The sequence below is a fragment of the Equus quagga genome, chromosome 2 (assembly GCF_021613505.1).
Source record: "Equus quagga isolate Etosha38 chromosome 2, UCLA_HA_Equagga_1.0, whole genome shotgun sequence".
NCBI lineage: Eukaryota > Metazoa > Chordata > Mammalia > Perissodactyla > Equidae > Equus > Equus quagga.
The window spans coordinates 103,377,889-103,404,133 of NC_060268.1; the positions used below are offsets into that span (position 1 = coordinate 103,377,889).

The 26,245-nt window shown below is 54.1% G+C and overlaps 1 protein-coding gene across 1 annotated transcript in view; it reads right to left on the minus strand.

Annotated features, from left to right (window-relative positions):
• FRMPD2 (FERM and PDZ domain containing 2) overlaps positions 1 to 26,245 on the minus strand; it is a 123,461-nt gene that overhangs the window by 58,409 nt on the left and 38,807 nt on the right. Inside the window, exons 2-12 of the mRNA XM_046652200.1 lie at positions 24,724 to 24,849; positions 22,967 to 23,124; positions 19,060 to 19,125; positions 16,799 to 16,990; positions 15,150 to 15,282; positions 14,064 to 14,151; positions 12,212 to 12,347; positions 11,146 to 11,217; positions 8,889 to 9,063; positions 5,773 to 5,923; positions 4,980 to 5,118 (exon numbers count right to left, since the gene is read on the minus strand). Coding sequence (XP_046508156.1) covers positions 4,980 to 5,118; positions 5,773 to 5,923; positions 8,889 to 9,063; positions 11,146 to 11,217; positions 12,212 to 12,347; positions 14,064 to 14,151; positions 15,150 to 15,282; positions 16,799 to 16,990; positions 19,060 to 19,125; positions 22,967 to 23,124; positions 24,724 to 24,849 — 1,436 coding nt within the window. The remainder of the gene's footprint in view (positions 1 to 4,979; positions 5,119 to 5,772; positions 5,924 to 8,888; positions 9,064 to 11,145; positions 11,218 to 12,211; positions 12,348 to 14,063; positions 14,152 to 15,149; positions 15,283 to 16,798; positions 16,991 to 19,059; positions 19,126 to 22,966; positions 23,125 to 24,723; positions 24,850 to 26,245) is intronic.

Below are 26,245 nucleotides of genomic sequence, written 5' to 3' on the forward strand. Positions count from 1 at the left end.
CCGCCCAGGCCGACAGCCGCTTTAGCCAGGGCTGCAAGGACACACCTGCAGCTCCCCGTACCGGCCGGTCCCCCTTCCTGCCACTCACCGACGCAGACGCAGGAGGGGCTCTCCTCTCGGAGCCTCCCCCATCGCCCTTTGACGTGCCCACCACCGCGCCTGGCACATAGCGAAGCAAAGCCTTAGATGTGAGTCCTGGCCGTGCTCTCATCAGCTCATCTAACCTCCCAGAGGCACCATTTTTCTCAAATGGAAATAACCCCGACCCTGCAGAGTTGAGGCAAGGCTCAGACGAGGCCGAGCCTGGAGCAGGCCCTCCAGGAAGTAGGGCTGAGTGCGCGCATGCGCAGAGGAATCCGTTTGCGTAATCTGCCTTTACGCGCACACGGGGTAGAGGAAAGGTCGGCCTATGGGAGCAGCGGAGAGCATCTGGAAACCGCGCTGGTCCCCAGGGCAGTGGGAGAGGTTGAGGCTGGGCAGGACCTGGGGGAGGAGCTGGAGGTGGAGGATGAGGCCGGAGCTGGGTAAAGTGGGTCAGAAACTGGACAGGCAGCGGGTTGCCAGAATGGGGCGCCCAGACACACCTCTGGGCCCCTGGGGCTTTGGGGCAAATGATCCCACAGGAAGGAGTTGGAATGAGTAAGGGGTCTTACTCAGGCTCCCCAGCTGCCTTCAGTGGACCTGGCCTGCAGTTTCCCCTACTCTAAGCCCTAGTTAGGGTCTCAGGTGTAAGATCGTGTGTGCGAATCCGTAGACTGAAAGTTAGTCTTTGGGTCGTTTTATAATAGAGCACACTTCTAATCAGAATGGGGGAGGGGGAGGGAAGCCTGCAGAGAGCAGTTATCACGTGGGTGCCATACATATGTACATATGTTACCACCTTCCACCCTCATGGCAGCTTTGCAAGGAGCCTACTATTGTCTCCATTTTGAGGACAAAAAAGCCAAGGCTTAGAGAGATAATGTGCCCAAGGTCAAGCACAGAGCCACTGAAAGAGGCAGGGTTTGGACCCAGTTCTGTCTAACTCCAAAACTCAGGCTCACTCCTCTGCTCCATGGAGCCTGCCAAGGACAAACTAACACTGCCCCCAGAAGCCCCCCTACCCTGTCCACATGAGCCACACACAGGATTGGACTAGAAACTGTAGCAAGGATGTCAACTGATGTGCCGGGGCACCTTAGAACACCCTCCAATGTCTTCTCCTCCAAGACCTTCAGAAGGAGCAGCACAAGAGCAAGAGAGAGCTGGCCCAGGCCAGGTAAGGCCCCCAGCCCTGGTGCCTGAGGAGACAGGAAGGAGCTCCCAGAAGCAGCAGCAGTGACTGGGCTGGAGGCCTGTCAAAGGGGCAAGGAGGAGGTTATGGGGCCAGACCAGCTCTAGGATACTGCCCTCACAAGCTGGGGTGCTGCCAGGAGGAGGTGGTAAAGTCCCAGGCCCCAGGAACTGAGGGAGGTACAGGGGAGTGGGGGTGGGGGCGTTGGGATTTAACCCACTGTTCCATGACAAGCAAGCTGCTGGCTTCCTGATGGGTGACTTTTATCCACAGTGTCATCCAGTCCAGAAGCCAGCGCTCCATTCATTCATCCATCCACTCCTGAGACCAACAGCTCTTGAGCAAACTCCCTGTGTTTCAGGCACCACTTTGGTGCTGGGGAAATGACAGAACAAAACAGACAAACCTTTTCTCCTCAGGGGGATTCCATTCTCACAGAGAGAACAATAAGATTGATAAATAAATGAATATACTGTGCCAGGTGGTGAAAAATGCTGTGAAGAAAAACACAGCAGTGTGTGGGGATAAAGAGGGACTTTGAAGACTCCAGACATGGTGGCACCTTCTGAAGATCTCATGGGAAGAAAGCGAGATGATATTGGTATAGTCTGAAAAGCATTTTCCAAACTGAGGCCTGCAACCCATGAGTGACTATGAAATCAATTCTGTGGTTCACGGGCAGTATTTTTAAATTGACTAGAATAGAACAGGAAATACCAGTGTACGTCAAATATAGAAAGAGTGCATCTCACCTCCAGAAACTTCTCTTCAGTTCTGTAATATGTGCGTGTGTGTGTGCTGGTTATAATGTCTGTCACTTTTTATCATGAGTCATGGGACAAAACATTTGAAAGCCACTCTTCTCAAGACCATTCTAACTCTTGAGCCTGTCCTTGCTCTTAAACTCAGATGGGGGGACAACACAGGCACTGTGACTGAGGCCACACCTTTGCCCTCTCCACCCTACACTGAGGATGAAGAACACAGCCCCCTCCAGACGTCCACACTCAGTGGGGACCACAGCTTCTCCTTCTCAGACTCAAGGGACATTAGTTTCCTGGGGCCGCCATAACAAAGGAGCACAGACAACGTGCTTTAAACAACAGAAATTTATTTTCTCACAATTCTGGCGCCTGGAAGTCCAAGATCAAGGTGTCAACAGGGTTGGTTTCTTCTGAGGCCGCTCTCCTTGGCTTGCGGGTGGCCACCTTCTCGCCGTGTCCTCATGCGGTCTTTCCCCTGTGCTCCTGCATCCCAGTGTCTGTCTGGGTGCCCCAACCCCCTCTTCTTATAAGCACTGCAGTCATATTGGATCAGGGCCCCCCCAGCCTGCCTCATTTTAATTTCATCACCTCCTTAAAGACTCTATCTCCAAATACAGTCACATTCTGAGGTACTGGGGGTCAGGGCTCCAACACATGGATTTTGGAGGACACACTTCAACTCACAACACAAGGCCAGACCCAGATGACCCCAGCAGACTCAGAACTTCAGCCTAATACATCTCCTCCTAATACATCTCACCAAGGATGTAGCTTTACTGACCAATAAGTGCCCACTGGTGGGGGACATATATTTTTGGCCATGTGCAACTGTTCCCTTTCTTTCTGGAAATGGGAACCATCCCCACTCCCCCTCAGTCCCCCCTCAGTCAGCATTTTGCATAGTGTAAGTTCTACCTGTGGCTCCCAGGATGGACATGTGAGTCAAGTCCAACCAATCAGAACATGGCATTTCCTTGCACAGTGATTGGCTTAGTGTGGGCACACGACCCTATCAGAACCAAGGAGACAGGACCTCAGGATTTCCATGGCATTACTGAGAGGGTCTCTCCCTTTGGTGCTGGGGTGCAACTAGGAGGGTGGAATCCAGAAGCTGCTGAAGGCAAACCTGACTGAGGAGAGCACACAGCCTGGAGACGCAAGAAGCATAAGTCCTGCTGGTGTCTTTGAGCCCCTGCACCCAGCAAGCCTTAGGCACGGTTAGGATCCCAGCCCTGGGGGCCGAGGAGACAGGGAGAAGCCACAAAGAAAGCAATGACAGGCCCAGAGACTTGTCAAAGGGGCAGGGAGGGCCTAGACACTTCAGTTTTGCAAGCCAATAAATGACATGTTTTATCCAAGCCAATCTGAGCCCGCTTTTCTGTCACTTGCTATCAGGAGAGTGCTGAGTAATCACGTATTTTGGCCAAGGGATGTGGGGGAGACGTTCAAAGGGTTCAGAGGGTGGAGGGAGGGTTTCCTTCCATTTGCAGGGAGACCAGGAAAGCTGTGTGGTTGGGGTTGGTCTTGGAGGGTGGGTGAGATTGTGATGGACGTGCAGACACTGCTGGGAAAGCATTCAAAGGCCCAAGGACATATGGGTTAAGCCTTTCCATTTTTCCTTTGAGCAGTGGACTCCTTCACACAGCTCTCACGTCCTCTCTAGAGCATCTCTTCTCCAAGTTCAGCACTCCCTAGAGGCACCCAAGTTTTTGTCATATGACGGTGGCGATGCTCTCCAAGATAAAAGCCAGTGCACTGTCTGGGAGGTCACCTGGGAAGAAATCGTGGCACCCTCACCTCCCTGGCTCTTCCCTCTCTGCTTCTACTGATGCAGCCAGAGACGAACTCCGCACTTGGATGCCATGTCACACTGCTGGGTCACATTGCTCAGTCTCTGTTGAGGTCTGTTGCTAAGCCCCTGCCCCTCATCTTGAACATGTGTCACGGGAGGGGCTCATGAACCTGAGAGCAAAGCGGCACTGCTCTCTGTCACAGCTCAACTGGTTGGTCCCGCCTTCCTGCCTGGCCTCCTCATTTTGAATCCTAATTAAGTAAATAAATATATTAGCATCATCTCTCCCTACTTTGATGCATCTGCAAATTAAATAACCAGTAGCCTCTACTAACTCCCCGGGGACTATAACAAAGGACCATCCCAGGCAAACCAAATTAAAGAAACTTACATGTGATTCTGGGGCAGGGACAAGGGCTTGGTCAACAAGCTTAGAGCTGCCATCTGAGAGGCAGTGTGTCCAGCAGAATCAGCACTGGCCTTGGAGTCAGACACACCTGGACTCAAATTTGGACTTACCATTTTCTAGCTACATGGGTCTCAGATCGCTTTTCTAGAAAATGTGAGCAATAGTATCAGCCTTGCAATGTTGCTGTGAGGGTCAAAGGAGTTAGCACTGTGGAAAATGTCTAGGTCAATGACAGGTACAGAGTGGTCTTTTAATAAAGATTGGCTATTACTATTGATGATGATGATGATAATGATAGGAACTCAACATATTAGTAAATTACTGTTTTTAGGAGGGATCTTAGACTAGAACTACCTTACAACATATAAACTTGATTTGTTCATCTTTGTACCCCCAGAGCCTAGCAAAGAGCACTCAATGAATGCTTGTTGGATGGATGGATGGATAGACAGATGGATGGATGGATAGATGGATGGATGGATGGATGGATGAATGAATGGATGGATGGAAGGATGGATGGATAGATGGATGGATGGGTGGTTGGATGGATGGATGGATGGACGGATGGACGGACGGACGGATGGATGGATGGATGGATGGATGGGTGCAGTTTACCCCATCTCAGTGGTAGATGTTAACAGCACTTCTCAAAGGCTCACTCTCCACATTTCTGACAGATCCCCCTTGTCTCATGACTGCTTCTCCAGTGACCCCACCAAGGGCCCCAGGTTTCCACCCTACCTCCTCAGGGTAATTGCCAAACTCGGCCTGCAAGGCGAGGACCCCTAGCTGCAGCAGCATCTCATCGTTGCAGTACAGCTTCTCCTCCAGGATGTCCTTCCGAAGCTGTAGGTAAAATTGGTGTCTTGTCCGGCTCTGCCTGGGAAAGAAATGCAGGAATAAAGGCCACTGGAATGCTGAGGGGAAGGGAGGACGCCGAAGCCAGAGGGTTTTCTCAGTCTGGGAAGCAGGGAAAGGAGAGGAGACGGGATACGACCCAAAAGAACCCAGACGGCAATGCCAATAAGACAAGGGTGGTCTTTATCACACCATGCCTCCCACCCCTAGTGGAGGGCTGCTCTGTGCCACGCACTTCACCCAACGCCCACGGAGATGTTTGCTGCTGTGGTTCAAGGAAGAAAACTGAGATGCAGTTAGATGGTCCTTTTAGTGAGCAAAGGATTGAAGAGGCAGGGACCCCACTCTGAAGTCATGACCCCCTCTCTCCTCCAGACTCCTCACTGGGTTGCCGGGGGAGGGGCACATTGGGGTCAGCGGGAAGAGAACTTTGACCTCAAGTGGAGTATGTACCAAACAAAAGGGCAAGCTCTCATTTTGACCCGGGCATGCTCCCAAACACTGATTTTTCCCCCCTTTTCTGTCATATTGGAATCCAATCAACAAGATCAACCACAATAACTGTTGTTATTTACACATAATTTGCAGTTCTCCAAGCACTGGCCTATCTGTTGTCGCTAACTTCAACCTGCACACAGACAAAGGCCGAAGGAACAAAGGCATTTGCAGCACTCACTGGAGCAGCCCGCAGTGGCCCGCAAAGAACTTGATCCTCAGGAAGAGTGTGAAGGCGTCCGAAGACGTCTTCTTCCGGGGCTGCTCGCTCCAGCCTTCGGGGGCTATCTTGCACAGCCGGGTTTCAGGGTCCAGGAAAAAGAACTCTTTGCCTGAAATGGAAGTAGAGAGCGTTGGGAGGGAAAAGCAGCGGGGCAGGCGGCACCCCTCAGCCACACAGCCCTGAGCCCTGTCCAGAGGGTCAGACAGCAGCCCTGGGAGTACCGGAGGGAGCAAGAAGCAAGCCACCTGCATACCTGCCACCACAGCGTCTGAGGGGCCAAGAGCAGGAGGCAAAGAGGAGAAGGTGGAGGAAGAGAAACTCAGCACCAGAAGGAGAAAGTGTGGTTATTTATCTTAGAGAAGATATTACTTAGTATCTGCCTTCCAGCTCCCATCTTATGGAGATGAAATGAGAAACAAAGGGATGAGAACGTCGATCTTGCCATGGGCCAAGCGTTCTGCATCAAATGGACCATCCCAAGCCTCCCCAGGCACGGGCGTGTCAGGGACTGAATTCGTGCATTGACGCCCTAACCCTCCCCCCCACCCCCTGCCATGGGATGGTATTTGGAGGCGGGACCTTTGGGAGGTAAGCAAGTTTAGATGAGGTTAATGTGATGAGAAAAAGGAGAGACCAGAGCTTGCTCGCTCTGCTGTGTGAGGACTAGTGAGAAGGTGGCTGTCTGCAAGCCGGGAGGAGAGCCCTCACCGAGAACCTGCCCATGCTCACCCTTGACCTTGGACTTCCCAGCCTCCAGAACTGTGAGAAAGAAATGTCTGTTGTTTAAACCACTCAGTCTATGGCATATGGTTAGAGCAGCCTGAGCAGACTGAGAAAGGGCACAAATGCATTCACCTTTGTCTTTGCACCTGCACGTTGCCCGCTTGAAAACTCCAACAACCCAAGCTCAGGACTTGAACTCCTGTTGAGTTTGTCTTCAAGCACCTCTGGGAGAGAGGCTGAACAAGCCCAGCCCCTGAAGGCACCACCTTCACGCCCTGCTCTCTTCAAGGTAGGGCTTGACCCCCTCCCCATCCTGTGTGGCCGCCCTTGGCCCTCTCCTGGGACCCCTGCACTGTGCCCCAGCCTTGCTCTCCCCACACCCCTCACCATGCTCCACCCTCGCAGCCCAGAGGCGCTCCATAGCAGGCTGCCTGGGCACAGGAGTCATGCCAAGTTTTGGAAGGCAGAGGTTTTACATGGGGAACCAGCCTTTTCTCCCAGAGGCATATGCAAGCTGGGGCGAGGGAAGGAGGTGTCCAGAGTGGTTCAAATGGGAGTCACCACATGGTGCCTGGACCTCTGCCCCCTGTGCCCTAAGCCCTTGCTGCTGAATCTGACTCCTCACACTGACTCACCTTTCGCTTAAGGTCACTTCTCCCCAGGGAATGGGCAGGTCCCCATGACAGTGTGACTGGCAAACCCTCCCACATGGGCCTATATTTAAACCCAAGACTGGTCACTTTTGAATGATTTACCCAGGATGCCCCAGCTAAGTGGCTCTAGAATGTCCACCCGGGAGGGGTCCGGGATGGGACCTGACCCGGAGGAGGCAGCAGGAGATAAGCCTTAAGGCTGTACTCCTAGAGTCGGCATACTGGTTTTATTTAGATTGCATGTTTTAGATCAATAAAAATACAATGTTTCCTAAGGATTCTTCTATTCACATTTTACAAAAGATGGAGCCAACATCCACTGACCACATCCAAGCAGATAATGCTTGTTCTTTCTACTTGGGAGAGAGCTCTTTCCGAGGTCTGCTGAGAACTATGGGGAGACAAGGACACCCCCAACCCCATGGCACACGGAATGATCCCACGATAGGCTTGTGAGCTTCTCCCATTGGAGATGGAAGAATAGAGGAAAAGCGAGATTATGACACCTAAGCAAGGTGGGCTGCGAGATCCAGGATTCAACCTGAAGGCCCGTGTGATCCCACCACGGCCTCCTTCCCATTACTCCTCACAGTGGCTAAAGACCACAGCAAAGAGATTCGCAGTAGACAGAAATACAGAGCCTTAACGGAAGGGCAAAGATGGAAAGAAGTTGTAGACCCACTTTCCTTCAGGATATTGGGAAGGGATTGTTAACTTAGGCTCCTGGGGTTGGGGTGCTGATTTCCCATTAGTCCTATGTGATTAGATGGAATTTTTTTTTTATTGCGGTAAAATACACATAACATAAAATTTACCGTCTTAACCATTGTTAAGTGTATAGTTCAGTCGTGTTAAGTACATTCACGTTGTTGTGCAACCATCACCACCATCCATCTCCAGAGCTCTTTTCATCTTGCAAAATTGTAACTCTGTACCCATTCGACAGTCTCTCCCCTTCTTCCTCTCCCCAGCCCCTGGCAACCACCATTCTACTTTCTGTCTCTATAAATTTGACAACCCAGGTACCTTGCATAGCAGAATCCTACAGTATTTGTCTTTTTGCAACAGGTTTATTTCACTTAGCACAATGCCCTCAAGGTTCATCCATGTTACAGCCTATGTCAGAATTTCCTTCCTTTTAAGGCTGAATAATATTCCATTGTATGTATATTCCACATTTTGCTTATCCATTCATCCGTCAATGGACATTTGGGTTGCTTCCACATTTTAGCTCCTATGAATAATGCTGCTACAAACAGGGGTGTATAACCAAGATCCTGCTTTCAATTATTTGGGGTATGCATGCAAAAGTGCAGTTGCTGGATCATATGGCAAATCCACTTTTAGTTCTTTGAGGAACTGCCATACCGTCCACAGTGGCTGTACCATTTTACAGTCCCACCTAGATGGAACTGTTTTAAACATTTGCCTGTCTCACTTGAATGCACTGAGGTTGATCAACCAGACCCAGCAAGTCACAGAAGCCCACATCTTCCCCGCACTACTTCATGACAGTCTTCTGCGCCGACTTGACACTGTGCACATGACCCTGAAGGCTTCACCACGCCAGTTTCCAAGAGTGGAGGGTGAGGTGTCCTAGCCTCGAGCAGTTTTCGTAGAAGGAATAGCACTCAGGTACCTGGAGACCTGGGTTACCTGAGGTACCAGGCCAGCCGTCGCCTCCCCAGAGACACTTACCTTTCACGTAAGCCAAACCAAAGTAGGCGAGCTCCCCAAGGTTGGCGAAGGACACGACAGCGTTGAAGATGGCGCCCGCTGTCGACGTGACGTCACACTTCACCTCCAGACTCTGCCCGCTCAGCAGCACCACACAGAGGTCCCTGAGAGCCAGATAGGATTTCCCTTTCTTGGTCTGAAAACAACAATAAGAGTATCAATTATAACAATAACTACGAGACATGGCATCTTTACCCCGGGCTGGCTGCTATGCTAAACATTTTACATGCATTGTCTCATTTAACTGACAACCATCCCTCAAAGATAAGAACATTTCTGATTCGTGTTCGGCAGAGGAGAAACAAGGCTCCGAGATGGTGAGGGACTTGCCCTCAGTTGCTGAGTTAGTAAGCGGTGGAACCGGACTCAAATCCTCACCCTCTGCCCGGCTCTGGGGGGCCAGGAGGGCTGGGAGGCAGGTGGAACAGACGTCTTTCCCCTGCAGAAATCCCGGCTCTGTTTCCCAAGAGGACTAATCAGGGGCTTCGTCAGTGAATCCTCCACTCCCGGGGGGTGTTGGTCAAGCTGATGCTGTCCCGCCAGGCCCCCGCAGAGCACAGCGGAGAGAATTTGGGCTGGCACAGGTGACAGAGAGGGCTGCAGCCAAGGGGATTAACTCGTCCAGAAACAGACCCATGGCAGCCTGCCTCTGCCTCTTCCTCCTGCTCAGATTCATTCCAGATTCATCTCCACCCCAATCCCACCCCGACCACCACCACCTCCACTCGGCAGCCCAGACCGGCTCACCATTCCACCCCCTCACGGGTTCGTCTGCCTGTGTCTCTGCACGGCGCCCACTGCCTGGAAGGCTCTTACCCTCCTTCTCCGCACGGCAAAATCCTGAGAGCCTTCCAGGTGGGCTCAGGACCCTTGTCTGTGGCCACAGCACCTTGTGCCTCGAAGCCCAGCCTGGGGGCTGGCCCAGACCTCCCCAGGGAACTCCTCCTTAGATGACAGCCATGGATGGACACCGGTCACCAGTGTGTATGGTTTTACTGCCATCGAGGCCATGCCTGCAGCCATACGTTGGTCACCAAGGGGCAGCCTTGCAGGGGCCCGTGCAGGTCTGAGGACCCTGTGGGAGGGGTTCCTGCAGGGTCCCTGGAGGAGCTGATCATGTGGCCTGCTCCAAGCCCCCTGGCTCCACCCCCGCTGTGTGCCTGCCCCCCCAAGGGGCTGTCTCACATGCAGTGTAGGGCCACTCCTGAGAGAGAGACAAGTGCAGGGGCCACCCCACGGGCTTTGAAGGGCCCTGTGCTTGGGTGTAATGCTCTGCAGTTGCCCTCTTAAAATTCTTAATACAGGAATTGCATCTTTGAATGTGTGTTTTCTAAGAGAGGTCCAGTGGGATAATGGAAAATGCACATGGGGCTTCAGCTCACAGTGGTCCTGCCTCCCCGTCTCTGGCCATGGGTTCTGGCTGCCAACTCCTCTGCTCCCAGGTGCTCCCCGCCCTTCCCCGCCTCCCTCTCCCCCTCCCTACCCTCGGACCTCTGCCTCCCTCTACCCAGGGCGGCCACCTGCTCCCAGTCCACAGTCATTCCCCTCCTCTGCAGGGGACTGGCTCAGGAGGGCCCCAGTCAGGCACACAGACATCCCAGAGCAGGGCCTGCAGTGGCTGCCCCCATGCTGGGCCAGCAGCACCAAAGCTCTTTCGGTGAACGGCTCAGAAGGGACAAGCCTGTCACTCACTCCCAACCCAGGTACCAAGTGCCTCTCCATAGACGGGTTGCACCCCGTGGGGGTCCGCAGCCTTCCTGGGCTGGGGCAGCAGGGCTAAGGGAAGGGAGAGTGACTTTTCCACCCCTGAAATCAGACAACTACACAAAGGCTAGAATGCAAGCTCCAGGGGAAGGGGGCTCTGCTTTGTTCACATGGCGGATCTGGGGTCTGGAGCAGTGCCTGGTGCCTACTTGATGCTTGAACAAGACTTCCTGACTGAATGAGGGGATGGGCTGAGCTGAGTCTGGAAGGACAAGCAGGATTTAGGCAGAGGTCACAGAGGGTTCCTCTTAAAGGCACAGGGAAGGGCTGAAGGACGTGAGTGGCACGTGACCCAGCAGAGGGCTCTGGCAGGGGTCTGCAGGGGGGAGAATGAGTGTCCCCAGGGCCCTCCCAGCCTGAGAACCCAGTCAGAGCTCAGGCGGCCTCTGGGCCTGCTTACCTGGGCGGTTCCCTCGCCACCCTCCACCCCTGCCCAGTGTAGCCCAGCAGTTACCACAACGGATCCAGGCAGATGCAAAGTCACAGGGGCCTCTCTAGCCAGCAGGACGAACTCCGGCCTGGAGAACTGGGGAAACACTCAGAGTCACTCAGTAGAGAAGGGAAGTCACGTTCCATGGGGCTGGACCCCCAGCTTTGGGACTGGGCTTCCCCCACGGGCTCACCTCCCTCATCCCCGACCAGCACTCTGTCCCCAGAGCCAGCAGGAGACAGGTTTCAGCGAACGGGACATGAACTGGGCCCAGCTAGGGGGTCATCGCAAAGCAGAAGCCTTACAAGGGGTGTGGCGGTTTTGGCGATGTTCTAGCTTTTAAGTTGGGTGTCTACTTCATGATGAGTTTCATAATTCACACATCTTTTGTATGCCTCAAAATTATAAAACACATTATATAGTACAAATACATATTTTATGCAATAAGATTTTTTAAAAATAAAACTACGGTTAGATTCAGATCAGATGAACCGTTTTTCTAGCTCTGGATGTTGAACCAATAGCGTGCATGGGCAGCTAGTGTCAATTTCACGATGCCCACGTTTGAGTCACACTTGTGACCAGGAATCCTGCCAGGAGCCGGGGGTCCCCGGAGGCATGTGCACACTGCAGGGGCCACCAGACATCGCCCCTCCTGTTAGCCAGACTTCACGGCCAGGCAGACTGGCCTGGCTCCTCCATAACTCACTCCTCACACCCCAAACCCGATGACCCTGAGTACCAGCGGGGGTGGACCCTCTCCTCCCCGCCTGTCCCACCCACACATTTTCTCTGCATTCTGTCTGCTCTGAAGGCCCCTTCCGAGGACATGCAGCCTCATCCGCTCTCCCATCACCGCACACCAACCAGGCCTCTTCAATCTTCTATCCTGCACAGCGTACAAGGCCACTCGATAAACACCCGCTGCACTGAATTGCAATTTCCAGATTTATATTAGCCCAATTCTACAAACCTCAGCCCAGGGAGCCTAGACCTCCAATGGGTGCTGCCCATTTCGGCACCACGTCGGCCACCCCAGCTCCCTGCTCAAACCTCTCCTGGGGGTGTCCTTCGGTCCTGTTTTGCTCACCTTTCCCTTTCTCTGCACGAAAGCCCTTTGAGAAGGAGTTGCCGGCTGCGAGTTCTCTGCTGCCACAGAGGGAGCTGACCCGGAGCTGAGCCACCAGCCCTCCTGAAGGTTCTGGGGAGCTTCCGCCGGGAGAGTGCTGGCCAGCGGTCAGAGGAGCAGAGAAAGTGTTAACCGTGGAAGGGGCTCCCGTCCAGGAGAAGCCAGCGCCTGCAGGGGCTCAGCTGGATGGGGTGTACCCACCGTGGCATCTTCACCCCGTGCCTACGAGGGTGTTATCATACCCACTTTCCGAAGGAGGCAACTAAGGCCTCATGGCCACTGGGGGGCAGTGAGGGGATGCTTGAGGCAAGGCCACAGCGGCCTCTGCTCCACCAGGACCCTCTGCTCACCGTGCTCAGGACAGGCAGGTCCTGTGACCCCAGGTCCCCAACACCCCAGAGCAGCTGATGAGGTCACAGAGGGTTCTGATTTTCTTCCTTAGAATTTTACATAGTGTTCAAAATGGTTTTTTGGGGTTTTGGGGTGATTTTTGCTGAGGAAGTTTCACCCTGAGCTAACATCTGTTGCCAATTTTCCTTTATTTTATATGTGGGTGGCTGCCACAGCGTGGCCGGTGAGTGGTGTAGGTCCAGCTCAGGATCGGAACCCACGAACCAGGGTCGCCAAAGCGGAGTGCGCCAAACTCAACCGCTATGCCACCTGGCCGGCCCCTTGTTTGAAATGTCTTGACAATAAACATACATTGTTTATGGAATCAGAAAAAAAATTAAAGCTATATTCATTGGGAAAATGGAAAACAGAAAATAGAGTTTTAAATGGCAGGAAAATCATTGTGAGGTGGACTGGCCAGCAGCCAGCAGAGGCCTCAGCTGTGTATTTGACCTCAAGTCTGGCCGCATTCCTGGGCTGAACTGTGGAGGCACAGCCCTTAACAAGTCAACATGTAAATAAATAAATATCTGAGCTTCACAACGTCCAAGATTCCAGGACCAGGAAGATATGAGCCCATGTGGGTTTTGAGCAGATTTAAGCATCTAGTTAGACTGATTGCAAAAATAGCCACGGTTCTGCTCGCTGACCCGTGCCCTTTGCAGTTGACTTTGCCCCAGCTGCCTTCAGGAGATGGAGTCTATTCCCCTACCCCTGGAAGCTGAGCTGGCCTCCAGGCTTGATGTGGCCAGTGGAATGAGGTCCAAGTGGTGGAGGGCTAGTTCTGGAGGTTCTGTGCACGTCTCTCCCTCTCTCTCTGTCTTTCTCTGTCTCTCTCCATCTCTGTCTCGCTCTCTGTCTCCCTCTCTGCCACTGTCAGGGGCACAATCCCAGGCTAGCCTGCCGGTGGAGAAGAGCCAGGGCTCCCCCAGACAACAGCAGCCTCCCCCTAGAAGCGAGGGCGCCCAGGCAAGCTGAACTGATCACAGACGTGCAAGGGCACCCAGCAGAGTCCAGAAGAGCCCCGCAGCTGAGCACAGCTAAATTTCCAACACGCAGAATCGAGAGCTAAATCAAACACCGTTTCCAGCCGCTGGGTCTTGTGGGCGATTGTTACGCAGGCTCGTGTGGCAACAGATGCCCACGACAACACGGAAGCATGTTGTCATTCCATAGCTGAGCCTGGACCTGGTTCCCAGAGGAGACAGGATGCCCTGACCGCACAGCTGCCGTCGGGCCCCTCGTCATCTTGGCTTCGTATGTCCTTAAATGTGGCTTTTTCATCTGCCAACGGAATAGGGTCAGCTTCTTCTGCAGAAGCAAGAGGCTACTCCTCCTCGGCAATAGTAAAGCAGCGGGATACAGAGGCCCCCACACCAATGTCCCACATCAAGTTCACAGCCCCATGCCCCTTGCTGGTTACCTGTTAACAGAGATGCTGCCGCGACTATGTGCTGAGGAGCTCAGACCGGGCTCCAGGGAGCTCTGAGTCTCTGTGCTTCTCTCTGAAACTAACCAAACAGCAGGGTGGAGGGCATGGGCAGAGGCAAAGGGCATGGCGTTCTTGAATCAGGCAGCCTGGAAGGAGGATTTCAGCATCACGACTTACTAGCTGTGTGACCTTGGCAAAATTACTTAACCTCTCTGAGTCTGTTTCCTCATATAAGAAATGGAAACAAAATGACGGTTACAGAGGTTGAGGGAGGTCTTGGGGGGAAGATTAAGATTAACAGCAAAGAGTAACTTGTTTCAGGGACAACAAACCAACGTTAATTTTTTTAATCTCAGATTCAGTTGAAAAGTAGAGCACAGAAGATCTGAAGATTATTTTAAAAGTCAATCTGTTAACTCACCTGGAGCAACAACAAAAACCATCTTTTACAATTATTTTTCCTTTTGCTCCACCCAGAACCCCATCAAGAGAGATTTTTCTTTGCTGCTGTTTGCTTTATTTTGTTTTATCAGCGTGGACAGTGAACTGTCCAAGTTAGAACTCAACAAGAAAGAGTTCTCCTTGGATAGGAGTAACTGTTAGCTTAAAGCTTTCCTCAGAACGCAGAAGAGCCCTAAACTCGGCTCTCTGCGGGGCGTCTGGAAGAGCGGACTCTACGCGGGCTTCTCTGCCACTGCAGCACGGACCTCGGGCACACGGGGGGGCGGGAAACAGTAGACAGCACCCTCCGCAGACCCGGGAACAATGCCGGGGCCCATGCCTCCCTCTGCAGGGACGCGGACCCCCAGGACAGCGCCTCCCTCTGCGGGGAGGAGGACCCCCCGGGACAGCACCTCCCTCTGCGGGGACGAGGACCCCCCGGGACAGCGCCTCCCTCTGCGGGGACGAGGACCCCCGGGACAGCGCCTCCCTCTGCGGGGACGAGGACCCCCCGGGACAGGGCCTCCCTCTGCGGGGACGAGGACCCCCGGGACAGCACCTCCCTCTGTGGGGATGCGGACCCCCCAGGGACAGGGCCTCCCTCTGCGGGACACAGACCCCTGGGGCCGTACTTACCTTTGGAGGGGTGCAGACCGTCCGAGGCCGGGGCCGCCGAGCCCTCGCAGCTCGCCTGATGCAGCCTGTTCCTGAGCTGGCAGCTTCTGTCTTGCTGCACAGAGGAGCTTTCCTCCACCTCCTTCCTCCCCACCTGAGGGTCAGGTGCAGCACACAGCACATCCCCGTGTCAGGAGGGGCATTCGAACAGACACACACAGACTGTCCCTTCTAGTCAGTGTGGACCGTGTGTCCCACACAGGAAGAGCTCACACCATGTTCTCTAGAAGCCAGGGGGTGCTCTGTGCCCATTGTGCCCATGCACCCTGGGGTCCTCCATGCCCCCGAGATGCCTGCCTCTCCTGCCCATCTGTGTTTGCTCGTGCGCTCCCTCCACCGGCCAGGCTCTCCCTGTCAGCTCCTCTGGGCCCCAAGCCCCAGAGCCACATCCTCCTCACTTCCAGTCCTCTCAGCCTCTGCGCTCAAGGCAGACGCCAATGCCCCCCTCGCGGTTCCTCTCTCACCTCCCTCGGTGACACCACAGAACATGAGTCTGCTTCCTTGTCTGTCTCCTGGACCCCACTGTGCGTGTCATGCCCCATTGCAGCTCCCCCAGCTCAGGGCCTGGGTGAGTGTCCAATGAGGGATCCAAATCTATGTTATGGGCTCCTAATGGAACGCTGCGGGTCAATGCCGTGTCCATCAGGGGACAACGACACACCACTGGATCGTAGGCGCTAATGTCTTTCAAACAAATAGAATCCTCTGGATCAATGAACAGGAGCAACATGCTCACACACCAAGAGAGAAAGGGGACAGAACGGGAGAGGCATTTTCTGATTGACCGTTGGCAGCATCCCACAGCTGTCCCCTCCTCTCCATCCACACGGACCCTGAGTTAATCGTGGTCTCAGTTCTCCAACCTGCCCCTGGACAAGGGCAGCAGCCGCCCACCAGCCTCCAGCTGGCCCCCCTCTGGTTCCTCTGAAATGCAGACCTCCTCGCCTTTGGACCACGGGCACCGAGCTCACCATGGGATCAGGCTAAGGCTGTATCCACCTTGTACCCCATCCTGTCCTCCTTCCATCACGCCCTCTCTCCCAGGAGTGCTTCCCCAGTACGTGACTTGCATAAGCACCCTCGTCCCTGGCTTTGCTTCAAGGGAACCCAGCCTAAGTCAATGCCCACCACGTGCCAGGCCCCTCACTAGGCACCAGGGAGGGCACAGGGCAGCAAGCAGATAGTGTGACAAGCGCAACAAGGGGACCCTCTGCAGGCACAAGGTGGCAGAGCGGAGGGGGCGGCCAGGCACTGTGCAGGCACGGAGCTGAATTTTGAGAGGGGAACTGACACACGGGTTGTAGACACGACTGCTTTTACATAGAGAGGCTCTTCCAAGATCCCAGGGGTCTTAGCCACATTAGAAATCGGGGCTTGCCCGAAGGTCTTCGCCAGCCCTGCCCAAGAGAACTGCACTGACAGGAATGTTCTAGATCTGACGTGTCTGATACGGTCATTACCAGCTCCCTGTGGCGACTGAGCACTTGAATAGAGGCAGGTGGGACTGAAGAATTGAATTTTTCATTTGATTTCATTTTCACTAACTATAATTTAGCTAAGTCAACAGTTTCCCACGGCTCCTGGGTTGGACAGCACGGATCCACACTGACCTCAGAGCCAGAGCCCAGAACCACGCTGACCAGCCGTCTCACATGCACATTGGCAGAGGCTGGGTAGATGGCCGCGTCGTCCTGGTGCAGCCGGCAAGCTTCCAGAACGGCCGGCAGCGGCAGCCGCCTGCTGGGCTGGTCCTCACACATGGTCAGCAGCAGCGAGTGCAGCGGCTCCCGGAGCTGCAGAGGCTGGGGACAGGGGCGGGCGGGAGGCACAGGGCTCAGCCCCTGGGCCAGCGCCTCGGCAGAGCGCAGTGGGCTGACCGAAATGGGCGTTCTCGTCCCCACTAGACGGATGCCTGCTCCTCCCCGAGAGTTAGGGACAGGCGGAAGACAGATCACCGGGGCCTCAAGATGCAGAGCAATTATCTGCACCTGCTGTGTCGTTTGCTGCTGTCTAAGCTGGAGCATCCTTTGTGCACAGAGAGCCCCAACATGTGCTTGGGATACTCCCGAAAAATACATCCTCCGCACCACGGATTTCCACCTACGCCGAGCGCCCCAGATCAACCCAGGGGTTAGCCTGTCGCTCACATTCACCTGGGCGGCCTGTCATTTTGCCAAATTATTTAGGTGGGTCACATGGGCCCTTTTTCCCTGGACTGTGAGCTCCAGGAACACACCGACTGTGGCTTTTGTTGGCCCAAGTGCTCAGTAATCTTGGCTGAACTTGACGTAACGTGTGCACATCAAGCAAAAGAGAAAATCGATGTTTTCTTGAGCATGACTCTCATGTGTTTAAGTGGCCACCATCTATATGGGGAAGAGCTCAAAGTCAGACTCAAAATCCGGCTTTTTCTCACACCCACCCATACTGAAGGCCCTTTTCCGGGTCAAGGCCGCACTACCATGTCTGGCCATGGAGCATCAGCTGTGAATTCCTCTCTTGGCATGTGACCAGGCCAATGAGTCCTGCCCTGAACAGCAGTGCCCTTACGTGCCCGGGACTGCCCAGCTCCTGGGACAGGGGTGGGAGACAGGCCCACCTTCGGGAAGTTCACAGTCTGCTAGGAAAGGCGGTCACTTAAAGAGACAAGGACAGGACAGGGTGATAAGTGCTCTGGTCTCGGGAAGCACAAGACATGGAAATAACACAAAGGAAGGAGCCTAACCCAGGCTGGGGAGGGAGGGAGGAGCTTGGACTGTATTTCAAAAAGTATGCTGGGGTTAACAAGGAGAAAGGTGGAGGAGCGGGCCTCAGGTGGAGGGAGAAATGTGCAAAGGTGGGCGTATGTCTGAAAGGACGTGGCCCATGGGCAGGAGTGGGGCCCCTTGTTCAAGATTGAGAAGGATTTCAAGACGGTGACAGCAGAGCATTAAATCAAGCATGGGGCCCTTGTAAGCGCAGGCCCCGTGCTGTTACACAGGCCACATGCCCATGAAACCAGGCCTGATACAGCAGAGGGCCAGAGAGGGACCAGCCCCACAGGGAGGAGCCCAGCTCTGGGCTCCAGGTGTGTCCTGCTGAGGAGTGGGAAGTAACCTCGTGGGTCTAGGGGAGCTGAGGAAGAAGTCACAGGAGGAGGAACATGAGCAGGTGTCTGTGTTAGAAGGAGCACAGAGAAGCATTGGGATGTTACATTGGAGAGAGCAAGGGTGGGAAGGAAGGAAAAGAGGAAGACAGGGAGGGAGGAAGGAAGGGAGAGAGGGAGGAAGGGAGGCAGGGAGGAAGATGGGCAGGCCAGGCAGGTCTCCAGCGTGTGCTCCTGTTTCACTGGTTTCTAAGGAATTCGTACAGCATCAGATGAAAATTTTGCACACATATTCTGTCGTCAAAAATTTTGTAAAATACCATGATAAAGTTTAAACCTTTCTGTGCTTCAAGCCTTCCCAGCGTCTCTAAGAAAACCCTCTGAAAGATCTCAGAGAGGAAGATATCCAGGGAGCGCTGTCCCGAATCGATGGGGCACCAGACCCTCTTCCGGGAGGCTTCCCACTGCAGGAGGGGGCGTCACCCGCTGTCTGACTCGCGTCGTCAGCATCTGTAAAACTCTCCTGCTCGCTAGTCTCTGAGCGGGAGTGGCAGATACGTCATCTCTCGCTTGCCAATCCCAGATCGTGGCTGCCTAGGGTGCCACGTGGATGGATTCGGAGGTTCCTCCTGGACTGGGCAGAAGGAGGTCTGGCATCGGTTGGCAGTGCTTTCCCAGAACCCGGGAGCATGGAGCGGAGGCCCAGAGTTCCCCTGCCCCGGCCAAAACCGCTAAACCAAGCCACAGGCACCACCTGGCGAGGCGGCGAGGATCGTGGGTACAGACCTGGTTTGGAGGAACATGGAAGCCCGCTGACCAGTAGAGGGTCATTCCTAGAGAATAGACGTGCATCTGCCCGAGAGAAAAGCATCTGATTAGACTCCAGTCACCTCTGCTGCTCCACCATCCCGCAGACGACATATGACGCAATTCCCATGTGGGATAATTCCCATGCAATTCCCACTGCTGGCTGGCTAGCTCAACAGCCATCTGCAGCTCCCTGAAACTTTGCTGCCTCCGACTCTAGAGGCTGAAGACCCCAGTCACCATGACACCCAATTTTGGCGAAAGACATCTGAGAAGTCTGTTAGGGGACTTCTGAGAAAGCTTTTGCTTCACTGGCAATAGGAGCACATGGGACTGGTCCCATGCTCTCCCCCTTGTTCCTGCCTTGAACACTGATGTGATACCTGGAATCATGGCAGCCATCTTGTGACCAGGAGGCAACAAGTCTAAGGACAAAAAGGCAGCAGCTAATGAGAGTAGAATGGAAATATACACCTGGAACCTTGATGACATTTACTGAGCTGCTGACCAATCCTTAAACCTCTCATTAAGTAAATAATAATTATATCTGTGGTTCCAGCCACCATGTTCTAGGCTATCTTCTTCTTGATACACTGTTATTCAACCTGATTAAAAAGCATCGTATGTTGTCACAAAGCAACATGGTGTCATAGAAGAGCACTGACTTCTCTGAGCTTCAGTTTCCTCATCTTTGAAGTGAGTATTCTGCCTGAAAACTTAGGACGATTGAGTAAAAAGTACCTAAAGATGGTATTAATAATAATAAGTGTTATCATTATTATTGGACATGGAGCTCTTATAATATACCCAGGCTTGCCCTACGTCTTTCACTAACTTATTTTCCTCACCACAGTCCTGGGAGGCAAGTATTTTAATCGTCCCCAATTTACAAAGAAGGAAACTAAAGCAAAGGCAAGTTAGGGAACTGGCCCAAAGAAGACATAAAGTCTAGACTTGAACACGGAGCCAGAGCCCCTGCCCTGAGCCACTGGGCTGTGTCGCCTCTGGGCTACACGCCGTCCTCACTAAATGTCAGTGTGTATTATCGTGAGGTTTCTATTATAACCGACCAGGCACAGCCCCCTGAGGTCTCTCTCCAGACCTTAAGGCTTGTGGGGCTCTGGAAGGAAGAGGCTGGATTAACAAGCACGGTACGTAAACCACGCAGTCACTTGGGCCACCTGTGGAGTTCAACACAAGCGGGCTTGGTTCCGGCGTTCACATCTCTAGATCAGGGGCTCGTGTCCCGAGCCCCATGCGCCCGTTAGGCCTCTTCTTCGTCTGAGACTGTGCCCCTGAACCAGTCAGTCCCCCATCTGGGTGACACCTGCAGGAAGGCTCGCAAGCTGCACCCTCATCTGGAGAAATGACCCCGCAACTGGACGTCCTGAGCCCCACCAGAGGCATCGTCCATACCTAGGCACCTACCTGGGTTCCCAGGGCTCTAAAAGTGTCCCAGAGCAAAGCCCAGGGCCACAAGACAGCAGGCTTCACCCCAAATCCCAAATCTAGCCCATTGGTGGACACTGCCTGGAGAAGGGTGGTCAGAAGGATTTTGAAGGCCACTCCTGGCTCAGTGGGAAAGAAGCCATGATCGATTGGTGATGTCTGCCATGAGCATGGGGTGGGTGACAGTGGAATGAATGACTTGTAGTTAGAGACCTGCCCACACTTTCCCCTGCACCTGGGCCTAACATCCCAAGGAGTGGGGGAAATGTCTTAATTTCCCCCGTGTTGGCCCGAGGAGAGGTGTCAAGATGCACCCTCCAAACCTCAGAATGGGGCCCAGGGCCGGGGAGGCTCCTGAGCACAGCCTCTCCTGGGACCACCTTCCTGATCCTCCAACCCCCACCCCCCCCACCACGGGACCTGAGCCAAGTGAGACAAAGAGAGGAGCCTGCGATGAACAGAAGGGAACGATAATTAATGGAACTGAGGGGCAGGGAGGCTGTAAGAGAGAGAACGGCCAGGTAACCCTGCCCTCCGGCTGCAGGAACAGGGCCCAAGGCTGGCGGCTGCGCCCCTTAAGCCACACCCCCACAACACACCTCCCCAGTTGTTAGCTCAGCCTATTCCTTCACCCTAAGAACTCCTGGAGCCCTCATTCCTCTGCATGGAGGAACATGTGCAGGAGGATGTTTTCCTCCCGCTCAGCTCAGCTCAAGGATGCTCTGAGGAGAGGAGCCACTAGGCCTTCACAAGACACTCAGTGGAGGCCAGGTTGAAGCCAGGAGGGCGATGTCTGTTCCTCACCAGGGATGCTGGGAGGGATGGGGAAGGACCCCAGGGGCACTCAAGATCTGTCTTAGTTCAAGTCCTGTAGAAAGCAGAGCCTGAGGCAAGGATTAAGTACTGATACTTCATTCAGGGGCTATAAACTCAGGGCAATGAGGGTGAAGAGAAAAGGGGAAGGGAAGCAAAGCAGATGTGATGGTTGGGGTCACCATGCTGGCCATCTCCTTGCAACAAGCCACAGAGCACAGCAGGAAGGACAGCAGACCTAGCTTCCTAGCACTCAGAACTCCTCTGGAAGCTTTTGAGACTCACCCATCTCGAAGCAGTTCAGAAGGAAAGATATAGGGGAGAATTAATCTTCTCAGTTCCCTCCCAACTCTCATTTGCCATTGGTTAAGGCTCACCCCCTGGGAAACTAGGTCCCCTGCCCTTTCACGCTGCACCAGCAGGCCCCTCAGGTGGTGGCTCAGAAAGTCAGATCCCATGGCTCAGGATGTGGCATCTTATCTGAGTCCAGAGAGTAGGAGGCAACTTGGTGTGAGTGGAACTTCACCAGAGAGGCCTGAACAGAGGGTATCTGAGAGGCACCCAGTCTGCACCCAACACAGGAGCCCCGGGATCCTGGCCGTGAGGAAAGGGTGCGTGGGCCAGGAGTCCCGGGGAGGGGGGGGGGGGGGGGTGATGGAGCCGGGGCCACTGCAACTGGGACTCCAATGCTTTCTCTATTGTCATCCGACTTGGAGACACGTGGGCCCAGACCGACCAAACCTGGAAGCCCCTGGGGCCCTATTCTCCCATGAAATGACAAGGAAAAAAGGAACAGAATGCACCGAGGAAATGCCTACCGTGCGCCTGCCCTCCACCCTTCTCTCCTTGGAGTTCCTTCTCTATCAAATTGAAAATAATGTTTACTAGAACTTTCTGCTATTCAGAAGCAAAACATGTCCATGGAAAAAACAAAATTCGCCACTGATGTTGCCATCCAGAAATAATCACTCAGACACCTTGGTGCGTATATTTTTAGAACTTCTGCTCTCTCTCCCCCTCTGTGTGTGTTTACACAACTAGGATCACATCGTAAATGCATATATTTAATTTCTTTTCAGGTCATTCAACAAGCTTCTACAGCCTCATTTTAACACTGTCTTGTTTCACATCCACTCTCATTGAACATGTAGTTGGTTTCCAATTTATCACCAATGTCAACAATTCAACAATAAACATTGCTGCAGCTAAATCAATCTTTACTCATGCCTTTGGATAAATTCCTAGTTGAGGGCTTTTTGGGTCCTTTTGAGGGGTTTTGCTACATGTTGCCAATGGAACCAATGTGCCAGACCATCTACCCACAGCTTTCCCAACACCTCTTCTTGAATGTTAACAACAAGCTCGTGGATTAGGTCATATTAACCCCACTTAAAAGATGCAGAAATTAGGGCTCAGAGAAGTTGACTTGTCCTCATCTAAGAGCTAATAAGTTACTGGCAAGACAGTCTGGGAATAAAATTCTTTAAAACTCATTCTGTCTGGTGTTCCTCTGGGCTGAGCTGGGAGCAAGGGGATGCCACCCCCAGGACAGGTCCGAGGTCCTAGACACAGGCCTTCCTGGAGGTGGGGCCGGAGGCCGCTGCAGAGACGCCACACGCCTTACCCGAGACGCATCCGGCCGCTCCTCGTCACTCTGTCCCTGAAGCAGTTCAGGGGCCTTGAAAGGAGCAGCCTCTCCGTGGGAACTATGGTCTTGGAAAGAAAGACTTCCGGCCGCAGAAAGCAGGGTCGACCAGGGGCAGACCACATAGTCCGAGGAATCTGAAACCAAGGCAGTGATGGGGGAGTAGAGACAGGCGGCTGTCTGGAGGGCCAGCATGGGACCATGCCTGGGGTTGGGGTGGGGGGGGCCCTGCAGGATCCTCCTCTGGGAGGGACAGCGAGCAAGACCCGGGGAACCACGGAGCGGAACAAACTCAGCCCTGATGCGTGTGTGCCAGAAGCAGGTGTTACAGAAGGTGGGTGCAGAGGTGGCCGGGATAACCACACCTGCATCAGAGGTCATGAGGGGCCAAGAGTCCCAAAGTAAAATGTAAAGAGGTCAGATCCACCTGGAAATTAGCACAAGTCTGAGCAGCCTGGGGCCAAGCCAGGGACCAAGACAGCTGGTCTTCTGGGCACACTGTAGCTGTTCATCGGAACCTCCAGGGCGGGGAAGAGGGCGTGAAGGCTCAGGGAGGAGATGGAGCTGTAGGTACGGGTGCGCAGCCTCCCTTGTCTCCCCAGCTAGACCCTCACCCTGACTGCGCATGTGTGGTCTCACATGGGGGGAGCACGCGTGACTTCTGAGCTGACCTCTGAGTATGGGCACCCAGTGTTTGTTCCAGTTATAGATTTAATGCCTCGCAGCTCCATCTTTCAGTACCTGCTCCCCCCTCAGCATCTCTCCTTCTCAGCGAGCGCGATGCTCAGCTTTCTCAGTAGAGGGCGCCGGAGAGACACCGCGGGGGGCGGGCTCTCCTGCCGTTTCTGGGGGGATTAGCGGTGTGTGCTGGGGACACCGGGTGACGCTCCGCCCCGACACACGTCCAGGACGCGTGATCCCTCAGCCAAGCGATCGCCTTCTTGCGACCCCGTCTACACAGACGCTGCGGGCTCCAGGCCTCCCGCGCGCCCCGGCTCCGGAGCTGGGGCTCACCTGTGTTGGCCTGTGCCCGCCTGCGCCCGGCTCCACCCAGAGTAACCCCGCCCCTATTGGCGATCGCCTGCGCCCGGCTTGTCCAGTGCCTGCAGACCACCATGGCCAGGCAGAGCAGCTGTCATCACGGGCTGCAAACACAGCAACTCCGGCACATCTGAACCCCAACCTGGGGAGGGGGCTTCCCTTCAAAGTTTGTCACTCATTGGGTACAGCCCTCAGCCCTGGGGGACCATGTGGACTTTTCTTATATCTTACAGTTATTCTTCGGTCGGAGTTTAAGAATTCTTTATATTAACACACGCTCATCTCGTTTAGACCACTGAGTGTGCAGGTTCTCTCCTGATGGGACTCAAGCTGGCGCAGCATCTCACGGAGGACAGTATGGGGTGTCCGCTGATCCCGTGGCTACCTGCTGCCTCCCATCTCTGGTTATGCGCAGACTGTCCAGGTGGTGGGAGAGGCCCACGGAGCTGCCCCCACTCTCTCCCTAGTGACCAGGCCTAGACATGTAATCTCAAGGCAGAACGAGGCCACTCTTTCAACTCTGGGTCCAAGAGATGGGCCCGCCCTCCCAGCACAGCTCCATGGTGGGTGTCATTTGCCTACTTGCCCTAACACTTTGGACTGATAACAGATGGAGAAGCAGCAGCCAGAAATGTGCTTGTTTGAGAAGCTTCGCATCATCCCCCGTGACTCAACGGCCGCAAACACTCTCTTACCATCACGGAGGTCCTCCAGGAGCCTCTCAGCAGCCAGGGACAAGAGGGCCCAGATCTCCTCCTCAGACAGAGCTTCGCCCCTGACCTGCAGGGCACTGGCCAGAGTCACAGAGGTCGGGTTCATGCCTGCAAAGACACGCGTGTGGCAGAGCCCCTGCTATGTCCAGGAGCGTGCCAGGGCCAGCACTCGCCGCTCTGGCCCACAACCGGTCCAGCCTCCTCCGCAGCACAGCGGCACCGTGTTTTTATCACTTGTGTCCCCAGGGCTGGGCACCGGGCCAGGTACACAAGAGAAGCTACAGAAATATTCACTGGGGGGCTGGCTGGGCCAGCTGGTTGGTCCCCAGTGAAGGTGCAAATAAGTAAATAAACTCCCACATGTAGGGTTAAGGGAATCAATGAAGAAACGAACAAATGAACCGCGAGAATGGCACTGCCCTCAGTGCTGGGCATGCGCTGTTGCGAAGAGCTGCCTACACCTGCTGGGGTCCCTTGACTGCCCTCCTCCTATGTCTGGGAAAGTAGATTAAGAACCTTCTATGCTTCCAAGACATGATTCGCGTGTTTCCCTCTCTGACTGCTGCCTCCAGCGCTGCATTTGGGGCCAGCACCTGCCCCATCTCTCAGGGCCACCACACCTGCCTGCAGAGCGAGGCTCCTTAGAAGGAAGAGTTAAGGTGCCAGTTTGGAGAGGGTTCGGACGCACGGGAAAGCACGGGACTGATTTGCTGGAGGAGGCGGGGAGGAAGGCTTATCTTCTCTTCCCTCTCATCTTAGACCCGCTCCTTTAAACGAAAGCTGACATTTAAATGTCTGTCCCCTGGCAAAGCTGTCACCCACTAATCTCCAAGGCGGAGAGCCCCAGGTGCGGGGGCAGCAGGAAGAGGCCAGGCAGACTTTTCCTAATCCCCTACGTCACTGATCTCCTCTACAGCCAGGGCTCCCAGAGGCGGATGCGCTGTGTGGGGGGCGGGGTGGGGAGCACATTATGGCACCCCCATCCCTGCATCCTACATATTAATCTAAGCTGTCCACTCACCAACTGCTCAGCTCCCTACCACGCCTCTAAGACCAGCCTCCTCCGGCCTCAGAAGGAGAGACAGACCCCCCGGAGAAAGACCTTTGCTCTTCCATCCATCCCCTGGGGACCAGAAGCGTGCTGCAGCCGGCCGGACCTGTACCGGAAGCTGTATGCGTGGGATGTTACTATCGCAAGGCGTCTGTGGAGAAGGGACTGTGGTTCCCATTTACAGACAGAGAAGCAGACGGAGGCAACGCAGGTAAAAAGTGACCAAATACAAGCGGAAGTCCAGGCCCTCTCTTGTTTTTCTTTTCTTTTCTTTTCCTCCTGCTTCTTTTTTCAAACTCTGCTTGAGGTTTCTGGATGAGGCATTCTCCTTCTGCCACATTTTTCTAAATCTCTATGACCACAATAAAAGGCTACTTATTGAAGCAAAAACAAAGGGAAGAGATTATGATTCTTGAGTAGGAAATCTCTGAATTTCAAAGTCAAATATCTCAC